Source organism: Rhopalosiphum padi, chromosome 1 (assembly GCF_020882245.1).
Source record: "Rhopalosiphum padi isolate XX-2018 chromosome 1, ASM2088224v1, whole genome shotgun sequence".
NCBI classification, from domain to species: domain Eukaryota; kingdom Metazoa; phylum Arthropoda; class Insecta; order Hemiptera; family Aphididae; genus Rhopalosiphum; species Rhopalosiphum padi.
In genome coordinates this window covers 81406285-81418485 of record NC_083597.1, presented here as the reverse complement: position 1 = coordinate 81418485, position 12201 = coordinate 81406285, and the positions used below count along the sequence as shown (strand labels likewise).

Here is a 12201-nt window from a genome sequence, read left to right as displayed (position 1 = left end):
AATAGTATTTTAAATATAGATGAGTGTAAATTACACTATGTAATACATGGTTATCTATACAAATTTTAAAAAATAGTAAAAATATAATATTTTAGAAAATTGTTATTTACATTAACACTTTTCAATAAAGAAAATATTTAATAAACTTTTATAGCTATTCAAAAAATGAGTGTCTTATTCGTTAAATTGATTACCCGGTATACTTAACTAACTTACTAACATAAAATATACACATTATATGAAATTACTTAGCTCCTGCATCCAAATTATTATTTATGTATAGTATATTATTAAATTGACATTATAATGATAGTAAATTTGATATTCATCAAATATACGAAGAAATTCAAAGAGACCCTTATTAATAACTATCTTCTTACAATTGCTATTAAATTACGTGTTAAAATGCACTAATTAATGTTTATAGAACTCGCTATATGGTACCGAAACGTTTAAGATAATTGGGAAAAAGTCCCACTAAAATAAAAATATGTATGTACGTAATTATTATTAAATATATAGATGTTATGTTAGTTTAAAATACATTTCTTATGAAATAATAATAATATATTACAATATTTTCAATAAATTGCACAATGCGCATATTATGTATTTTGCAATCAGAGCCTAATCAACACATATAAATTCAAAAAAATCACCTATTCGATATTTGTTCTTGTATCGACGCCATCAATCGGCGGTAGTAAGTTTAAAAGACAAATTATTTTTTATGTATTAATATGTGCAAATAATTGTATTCATTGTAGCTAGTCCGCAATTTGGTCCGATAGGTGTGTATGTTTTGTATAATTTTTATTTTATTTAAATTTGCATTATTGTGTAGAAGACGTATTACGTGTATTACCTATATTCCAGACGTGATTAAGTACGTGATTTATATCGTATTTATAAACTTTTAATTAAAAACGAAAAATATTAGAAAAATGTTTTACATATAGGTACGACATTACGATATTTTGTAGAATGAATCAATTAATCGTTAGTGGTGACTAACGTACATAAATAATATTAGTTATTAGTTATTGTTGTCGTAAGAAAAGAGTATCCGAATTGGTTTCGAAACGTCTGAATTGGTTCCCGGGTTGTTACAAAGGGTATATCCGAATTGGTTCCCGAGTTGTTAAAAATTGTGGCTTTATAAATAATTTATAACATACATTTTTATAAAATTTCAAATCTTAATTTAAAATATAAAATAAATATAATACATTTAGGTATATTGTTTTTTTTAATTCGTACATTTTTTTTTATAGTTATTATTTTCTTTTATTAATGTAAAAACTTTTAACAAACATTTTTTAAAAATTCAAATCTACTGATTTCGTTATTTTTATATTTATCCATTTCTGTTTTTATGAATATTTCCTCATTTTTAGACTTCAAGTTTTGTTGTTTGTTCGAACTTCGCAATTTTATATAAGTTTCAATTTGAACTTCTTTTAATACGTCCATAAATTGAAATATTTTGGGATGTGTGGAATAAAAGCAACTGTTGAATTTGCTGTGAAATGATTCACAACAATTATAGTAGTTCGTTCTATTCGTATTTTGATTTTTCGTAAGTCTTTATCGGGAACCAATTCGGACGTGTGTCGCCTACCTAGAATATCTAAAAATAATTTTTTAATTTTCTTAATATTTAGGGGGGCTGCACTGCTGCAGCCACCTGAGTCCCCTGGCTACATCACTGATATAATACAATAAAATTGAAAGATAACTGAATAAAACCAGTCCAGTCGATTCTTACTATATAGTCATATATCTAAAATAAATGGGGAACAAACTATAATTAATATAGTACTTTTAAAACTGAATAGTACTATTTAGTGTACAACTTTATAACATTTTATATTTACTATGATATAACAACATATTTGTTTCAGAAAGTCATTATCATTGAGTAAAGGTAATAAGATATAGTGGTTTATATGGTCTTATAGACTGCAAGGCTATTGAAAGTCCTCCATCTCGTACTATTTAGAAGATTATCACATTATTTAAAGTTTTTTTTTAACGATTTTTCTTCAAATAATATTTGTTATATTATTAAAAATAAATAAAAAAATTATCGAAAATTGAAATATTTCACTACTGTATACAGCTTAATTAAATTGTTTATCTAAAATAAATACATTTTTTTTAAATATTTTAAACTGTTTATAGGTAAGTAAATATTGGTAATTTATATTTTCAAATATTTTAAGTTAAATAAGCTTGGACTTGGATAATGCAAGGCTCTTATAATTATTACTAATGATAATTTATAAATACCAAAAATACACATTAGGTAGGTACAATTATTTTAATGAGTATCTAAAAAATCAAAATTTTAAAAAAATTATTAAATTATTTTTTGGATTTTATTAGTTAATACTTGAAAATATATTTCAAAGTTCTTCATATTTTTTATGACATTTTAAAATGTCTGAAATTACATATATCTATAATTTATTTTTATATAAAAATTTGGGCATGGACAAATTGCGCCTAAAACAAAATTTTTATACTAGGGTCAATATACCAATTGCGCTGCATATATTTTACTGTCAATATATCAATTGCGTTTGTATTCAAATATTATTATTCCAATTGCCATGCTCAAATTATTATTTAAAAAATTATTATTATTCTTAAAACGAGCAAAATACAAACATCATGATTACCTCAAAATCATATTATTATTATTATATCTTTATGATTTACCCACCTAGTCTCTTATTATTATTAATATTATTTTATTTTAATTTTCATTAACTAAACTGTATAAAGCCTATACGTTTCACTGACTTAGTAAGACTTTTACTTTTAACTCGCAAAAAAATCGGTTATTAAGTTTTCCTTAGGTAATGTAAAATGTATTGAGCGCAATTGGTATATGAAAAGGTAATTTTAAGCGCAATTGGTAAACTCCCAAACATTTAATGTTTTAATTTTGACAAAATTGGATTATTAAACGAAAAAAGAAGGAAATAGGTAACCACTTACCACAAATAGGTTACAGAAATAAAGGATATGTTAAATTGTAACTCAATGATAAAGCATTGCTTATGATTAACAATTTTGAGTGAAGATAGTCTGTCAGTCTAATATCATATAAATATATTAACTAATTAATATGTTACAGCAATTAATTATTATATTGAATAATTTAACTATTAATTATAGTAACTATAAATTAACTATACTAGAGAAAATTGCATAAATAATTATCTAAATGCTATGAAAACGTCACTGTTCGTTAAATAAAATCTAATAATAAACAAAAACTTATACCCTACTAACAATACTTTAAAATATAACAAATAGTTATTCTTTGTTTAAATATTTAATTTCGTCCAATTTAAATATCAAATGTTTATTAGAAAATTGCATATTATGTATTTTATTTTTATTTATTTTTATTATGCGTATAAAATAATTATTTATTATATATAAATATATTTTATTTTTATTTTCATATTGTCAAAAACTGGTATAGTGTAAAAATGCGCTTTTTCTTTTTCTTCTTCTTTTTTTTTTTTTTTTTTTATGGGACGCTATCCAATTGTGTAATAATGTAAATAAACATTATTTTTAAATGGATAATCCCATTTAAATTTATAATTTTTTTAATATATTACCTATATCGTGATGAAATTGGTTGACAATTTTTATTTAATAACAGTCTACATTCTTATAGAATATAAATTTATTGATTTTGGCTGATATAACATTTCAATTAGACAACCATAAGTAAGTAATTATTAGGAGTTTATTAGCATATATTTGTTTAAGTTACACAACTCAACACTTTTTAATTTATTGCTAGATTTAATATTTTATTAACGAACGGTTTATTGAAATACATAACCATTTTTATTGAATTTAAAAAACTATAATACGATAAAGTTGTTTCATTTAAGTTTATTTATATGTTTGATTTATCATATTATAGGTCGGCTCAAAAATTGCCTCATATATTTTATCCATGTTAAAAAAAATAATACATCGATGTATTCCCAATATTCTACATATTATTTTGTTTATAATTTTTTTGATTCAATTTGTATGGTAAAAGAAACAATAACTTATTTAATTGTATACTCGTATATTACAAAATAATGTAAAATAAAATTTTTATATTTAATTTGTTTAATATTTTAAAATTAAAAACTAAATCTAATCATAAATTAGTTTTAAACTAAGTGTATACAATATTACTTAAGTTTCCGATTTTGCTTGGTTAGCATTCAGTAGAATAAGAGAACAACTTATAAATAGAACATAGAACAGTTTCCTCCGATTTTAAGAAATTGATAAAAAAACGAATAAAATAATTAATAATAATGTAATTATGTATTTTAGATTCTGAACGAAGAGATATAAATGTATTGATTTTATAAAGATGTGTCATGTGTGTTTTATTTTGTCTGTCGAAAAAAGTTTCGATTTTTATCTTAAATAATGGTAAATAACTGTGTCTAGTTTGTACTTTAGAAAGATCAAAATTAATATCCTCATTACTGTTTTTTATAATAGGAAAAAAACAAGCAAACAAATTAGGGAAAAACTGAAATTTTTACGCAAATCTAATGTTATTCTTAAAATAAATAATTATTTTGGCACAATGATGGTTAACTTTAAACTTTTACATAAATTATTAATTATAATAGTGCCAATTTTAAGGAACATATTTTAGTATTTTAAGCGATTTTATCTTAGAATTATACGATAATGCATATAACTTTACAGAATATTTGTTTTTATACTGTTGAATGTTAAATCGCAATGTTGTTCACCGTTGAATATAAAAATAATTAAAACCCTATCTGGTTTAAGTAATTAAGCACAACAACATAAAACTGGGCGTGTAAAAATATTATTTCATCAGACAAATCTGAAAGGTTATTGAACGACTATGTGTCTAAATTATACATTTTCAGATACCAAATACCTACCAATACTATTCGTAGTACCTACTTGTAATAGTAGATTAACTATAATTGCCCTTTCGCTCGTCACTTAAAAAAAAATATCTTCATATCGATTTGTTAAATGACAACCATTTTGATCATATACTTGTAATTTGAATAATTTGATAAACCGTTAGTGCTCGTAAATAATGAAAATGTTGGCGCACGCCGCACATGGAAAATATATATCAAGCAATCAAAATGTAATAGTCTTTAATACTCATACAATAATATATTCGTTTCAAATATTAAATCCTTTACAAATATATACACAAATTCTTACGACTTTTGAGAAAATAACTAAACGGAAAATGAATAGTGTAAAATTAATGATTGTAGAATACATCTTATCTTACATTTAAATGCTGCGAATATCAAGAGAGCGAAAAAAAACAAGAAACGAGTTATGCGCAGAATGACCTTCGAGGTCCATGCCATTGGTAATGAACTAATGAGTGAGGTTAGTATAAGTTAATATCGGTTTTATATATCCTGGGAGGACGTACAATGCGACCACCTGATCATACAGTTAAACGACTAAAATTTTAAATAATAACATATAAGGATCGTCGCGTACAGCTGCTGTGAATTTTGTTGATTTAATTTACATTTGCCGTGAACTCGTGGTTAAAATATAACGTTCATCGTATTTAAATCATCTATTCGCGAATATATATTATTATGGTTTTCGCTTCATTACAGTTTCAGACACAGACAATCATGGTTTTGTTATTAATGTTACAATGCTCGTTTGTGGTCATCGTTCGAAGTTTACCGTCGCCGTCATACTATCCGCCGCTATTCGAATCGGCACTAAAGTATTTGGGAGAAACTCTAGAATGGGAATCAAATGAAACCATTGATCAGAAAAACGTGCTTCCAGAATACGATTTTGTCATTGTCGGTGCCGGAAGTGCCGGATCAGTAGTGGCGAGCAGACTGTCCGAAGTGAGTATACTTAAAATATTCGTTAAGTAGTTTTCAAAGATTTTAATTTATTTTAAAAATATCCAAGTTATAGTAGCATATTGATAGTTTATATCAGATTTTTTAAACTGGGGGACCGCGGCTATATGACTAGTGGACAGTGAAATATATAATAAATATCAAACCTAATCCTGTAGTTCATAAAATAATTAATGATTTTGATTAAGGGAGCCTTGAAAGTTTCACATTAAATTAAAGGGGGGCCCCATGACAAAAAAAGTTTGAAAAGCACTGAATATCATTTGAATGTTTTATATGTATTATATATTTATTTATACGTATTTTTTTGTTCTAAGCACCATATGATACATTATATATTTATTATTAAAGTAATAAATGTATAATATAATATATAATATTTGTAAATAAAAATGTATGGTTTTGTTAAAAAAATATATAAATTTAGAATTTTCTTTTCTGAAAATACATTTTATTTTAATAAATTATGTAATTTCATAATGTATAACAATAAAATAAAATAATAGTTCATAAATAGTAGATAATTTATTACTTTAATAATTATTCGTTTAAAACATTGTTACAATTTCAAAATAGAAAAAATAATAATAATATTAATAATATTACACAGATACTTTGGCTATTCATAACCTCTTCCTCCAAGGTTTTGAATACAAATTGAATACATTTCTACAATCGTAGAATCAACAAAATATTTGTTAAAAAGTTAGTTAATTATATAATATTTAAGTTATAACTAATAAAGTAATAAAAGTAATAACCAATAAATTAATAATATTTAAACAGTTATCTATTTTTGAAAATCAAATAAATTTAATAGGATCACGATGGCATAAAAGTAGGTACCTTCGTTAAAAACTTAAATATTTATAATTTATATTATAATGTTTAAAATAAATATAATTTGGACCGGGAAAACCCTAAACAGATATATAGTTTACCTATAGTTTTATATTGCAATTTTTCATAACGAATAATACGGTTTTATATTCGATGGGCAGGTCAAAAAATGGCAGGTACTGTTAATTGAAGCTGGACAACATGCCACACATATCATGGATGTGCCATTGGCTGCTCCGTTTTTACAATATTCTTCGATCAATTGGAAATACAGGACAGTACCGATGAACAATTCGTGCTTAGGTACTATTATATAATCAAATAATCTTTTGTACTCAATTAATAGAGTCAATTGTCTGTATATTCGCAATAAACGTTTGACTTTTGTGATTTATAGGTTTCGAGGGTAGACGGTGTAAATTTCCTAGGGGCAAAGTCATGGGTGGCAGCAGTGTACTAAATTACATGATATATACACGTGGTAACAGAAAGGATTATGACGATTGGGCAGATATGGGTAACACAGGTAATTGTGCAAATTTTATTTCAATAATATAAAATTTGCAGAAAATTTTTAAGTTCGAGTAATAATTATAACTACTTATAGGGAACTTAATATTAAGTGTGATTTTATAATATAAGGTTTTCAAAATTGTTCTTTAAAAATTTCACGTTTTATACATTTTCAACTGCAATTAATTTCAAGTTTTCATGATTTTGATGAATTTTATCAAAATTTGTACTGTATCTGTAAGGAAAACTTGTATAAAATGTTCAAGTATTTTTATCCCACAAATAATTTCATATATCAAAATATCTATAAATAACTCAAAATTAGTATAAATATTTTTAAAAGTCTATAATGTATGGTAAATTATCATTTAAACAATAAGTGAAAATTTCAATTATCTAGGATTATTTGTTTTTTATTTACAGCAAAATATTAAAATCTTTCGAGAATAAATAGTTAGGTATATTACTAGTGATATGAAATGTTAGAAATATTTTAAACGCTCATAAAAAATTAATTTAAAATTCCACTATATTTTTATGTAGTACCTAATAAAATAAAATTTAACTTATAGATTTCACTAATTTTATTAAAATTTTAAATTTAAACGTCTATGAAAATATACTGAGGTTATACATTTTCGATATTTTTTGAATGGTAAATGAACAACGCATGAGAAACCTTGTATTAAATTTTTAAGTATAGTAACCTAAACTAATCAGCAAATAATTTTTTATACACATTTATGAATAACAAATTTGAAAATTCCAAATCTACATTAATAACTTAAAATAAAAATGAAAATTATATTATGAATAGAAAATAATCATAAAAATATTTGGTGAAAATTTCAAGTATCTACAATTATTTGTTATTGATTTACACCAAAAAAACTTTTATTAAAAATTGGATTTGCGTAGAAATTCCCGTTATTCCTTAATTTTTTTATATTTTATAATGATTATTTTTTTAAAAAAATGTAACTTTTAAATTTTGACTTTTATAAAGTACAAACTGGATCTATTTTTTTTCCAAAACTACCTTTAGAGTTAAAAATTTGGTTATCTATCGTGTTAACAGATAAAAAAAAACACACACATCGTAGAATCAATACATTCATGACTTTTCTCAGACTATAAAATTCAAAAAATAAAACTTTTAAATTTTAAATTTTAATACGTATTTTAAGGTTGGGACTATGACAGTGTTTTCAAGTACTTCATTAAATCAGAAAGTGCTAACTTGTCAGATGCCGATCCGAGTTATCACGGAAGAAACGGATTGTTATCGGTGACAAATGTTCCTTACAAAACTCAAATAGCAAAGGCATTTGTGGAAGCTGGCTCGCAAATCGGACTTCCAGTTATAGATGTCAACGGGGAAAAACAAATCGGGATAAATTATTTACAGGTAATTTGAAATCAACGTGGTATACGTCATACGTGTATAGTTTTAACATCACAGTTTTACGAACATACAAATAATTTGTAACATACTAAAAACATTAAAAATATCGTAAATATATCATATTATCATAATATTATAAAACGAATATTAAAATAAAGCTATTCTAATATTATATAATAGTTTCATTAGTTGTTTAATAACACAAAATTGACCCCCTCATTAAAAATGTTAAAATAATAACACTAATAAACTATTTAGGAATAATAAAGTTACAATAAAGCTGCAAATTTTTTTCAATAAAAATATGTATACGACTGGTTATCTGCAATTACCTAAGCTTATATTAGTGAGTGGAATTCAATAATATATATATATATATATAACACAATTGTAAAAACATAAAGATACAAGTAAATAACAGTACTATAATTATTACAATTCAATCAAACATTATGAAATCGTACATATTTTAATTTTAAAATTATTAAAAATTATTTTAGACGACCATGAAAAATGGTCTCCGTTATAGTACGAACACAGCGTTTCTATTCCCAGCGAAAAGGAGATCAAATCTGCACGTAAAAAAGCTCAGTATGGTAACGCGCATACTGATCGACGGATCGACGAAGAAAGCAATCGGCGTGGAGTTTGTCAGGGGTGGGAAAAAAACCAGAGTTTACGCTCGAAAGGAAGTGATCGTTTCAGGTGGAGCCATAAACACTCCGCAGCTGCTAATGTTGTCCGGAATAGGGCCCAAGCAACACTTGGAGGACCTTCGGATCCCGTTGGTGAAAGACTTGGCCGTTGGTGAGAACCTGATGGATCACGTGTCACTGGGAGGTCTGGCAGTGACGGTGAACGACACCGTATCAATAAGGCTGCATAAGGTGTTTGATGATCCAAATATTCTAAACGACTTTTTGCTGAACAACAACGGCATTTATACAGTGCCGGGTGGCCCCGAAGCTCTGGCCTTTGTGGATGCGGATAGGCCGATTTCGGAAAATGGTCGTACCAATCTCGAGCTGCTGCTGGTGTCAGGACTATACTCGTCCCACGAACTCATGCCTAAGCTGTGTGGTATGAGGAATGATCTGTACGATGCTGTATACCGGCCAACCGAAGGTATGGACGGATTCACAGTGTTCCCAATGGTAATGCGTCCCAAGAGTCGCGGTCGGGTGTGGCTGAGGGATGCCAATCCGTTTCACCACCCGCTAATCGACCCCAATTATTTCGCCGACGAGACTGATCTGGACGTTATAGTAGCCGGAGTCCGACTGTTCCAGCGAATGCTGCGCACGGACTCGATGAAGTCACTCAACGCTAAGATCCTGGACACTCCGCTACCCGGATGCCGACAACACGTGTTCGACACGGACGCCTACTGGAAGTGTTCCGCTCGACAGATATCGTTCACGATCTATCACCTATCCGGCACGTGCAAGATGGGACCGGCCTCGGATCCGACGGCTGTCGTGGACCCGAGACTGCGCGTGCACGGCGTCGGCGGTCTGAGAGTGGTGGACGCATCGATTATACCAGAAATACCGGCGGCCCATACGAACGCGCCGACGATTATGATCGCGGAAAAAGCGTCCGATATGATTAAAGAGGACTGGGGTGTATAGACGTAGTAAATAATGAATCAGTTATAATATTAAAATCAGTGTTAAGAATATTGATTTAAGCGAGCAACATCATTTGAGTTTTTTAATTTAGTGGTGTAAAATTTAAGTAGTCTGATATTTTTCATCCTAAAACTATTTTTCTTCATCATACTACAAATACACGTATGTATCGCATATATATATTATATATCGTATAACATGTATGGCATTGATTGTTGAAGGGTTATATATTTAATACTTTAATGAACTAAAAAATATGGGAAGCTGGAACATGGAAAAACTTTTGTCATGCATGTCAATAATATGTATATATATTTTTATTTACCAACAACAAAATTATGTAAGACTAAAATTAAAATTATAACACCATAATTTTAGTTGGTTTACTCACTATAGCCAGTTAATATGGCGATGGGGTTTAAGCAAAATAAAAAATAAACTAGAAATATTATATATATATATATATATATATATATATTACATTAATATAAAATTTATACTATTCTAATATTATTTTTAACTCATTATAAGCATCATATAATATAAAAATAATATTATTACATCCATAAATGATATAATATATAAGTAAACAAAAGTAAAAAAAAAAATTAGTTATATACTTTATATTATATATTATACGACCATTATATCTTAACTTTTTTTATGCATTGGTATGTTTATTAATTTTATGGTAGGTACATCAATAAGAAACAGAAAAAAAATAGTGGTATCAAATTAACCCTTATATTATATCCTCGCTCATTTACAAATCACTGATTTAAGTAACTATCTTAGCGCATGTACATTAACTGCTGATTGCGCAAATTGTACTTTTTATTCTAATATTCTATACCATATTCATCCATTGAATTAGTTTAATTTATTATTATTGTTATTATTATTATTATTGTTTTATTATTACTGATTATTATTTATTAGAATAAGATCTCAAATTGGCGAGACTTTTGCCGGTTACTTAAGGTAATAATTAATAAGAAACTCTAATTAAGAGAGAGGACACGTATATTCATCATCTTTGTCTCATGTGAAAACTTTCCATAATTCATGAACTTTTGATTGAACCTTTTCTGAAAAATTAAATATTTCAATTTAAAAATAATAAATGTTACACTTATTATTAATAAAGCACATTTTGTTACATCATGCAAATACTTATTCAATAATTAATACACATTTTTATGCTATATTATATAGAATATATATTCTAAGTACTGATATTTAAATTGTATTTTTTTTTCACTCAATACTATATTTTTTTATATGTTTGGTTTTAATAACACACAATAAGTTTTTTGTTTGCATATTTTTGAATTGTTGAGTGCATAAATATGTATATATTTAACAATAATTTTTGCATATAAATCCGAGCCCTAATTATTAAGTATTAAGTATAAGGATTTTAATATTTTGGTGGATGTTATCAAAAATAAGAGAAAGTCGATCTCAAGTAGACTCGGCAAATAATTTAAATATATTTTTAAAATGAGCTTATTAGTAATATCAATTGATAAATTGCAAATAAAACATCTCTATAATATTGTTTTAAGCGTATATTTGACAAAACTAGAAGATCACCGCTTTCAAAAACCTTAAAAGAGGAATCAACATTACCGTTTTATAGGGAAAAATGGACATACTTGCTGACTTGTATTTTATTGCGATAATAACTATTAAAATAGATTTTATTACTATGTCAAGTCGACTTTTATCCTTCGAATAAAATTTCAATATTCAAAACCGACTCCATCGCCTAGTATCTAGGTGGTCCAACCTAGATTCTAGATGATGCATAGAATAATATAATAAATCAATAGAATAGACGATACATTTCAACTTAGCATACTTGCATACT

General features: G+C 26.5%; 1 protein-coding gene across 3 annotated transcripts; it reads left to right on the top strand.

Moving 5' to 3' along the window:
- The first annotated feature begins 683 nt into the window (after nucleotides 1-683).
- Nucleotides 684-11890, top strand: LOC132928293 (glucose dehydrogenase [FAD, quinone]-like). Of its 3 annotated transcripts, none has more exons than XM_060992872.1 (6): nucleotides 684-791; nucleotides 5676-5921; nucleotides 6941-7082; nucleotides 7177-7305; nucleotides 8480-8700; nucleotides 9198-11890. In XM_060992872.1, exons 2-6 carry the CDS (start codon nucleotides 5694-5696, stop codon nucleotides 10326-10328), a joined length of 1851 nt encoding a protein of 616 aa, XP_060848855.1. In that variant the 5' UTR covers nucleotides 684-791; nucleotides 5676-5693; the 3' UTR covers nucleotides 10329-11890. The 3 variants fall into 3 exon arrangements, with proteins under 3 accessions (XP_060848855.1, XP_060848864.1, XP_060848848.1); XM_060992881.1 differs by lacking the exon at nucleotides 684-791 and adding an exon at nucleotides 1903-1927; XM_060992865.1 differs by lacking the exon at nucleotides 684-791 and adding an exon at nucleotides 5374-5433.
- Nucleotides 11891-12201: the final 311 nt, after the last annotated feature.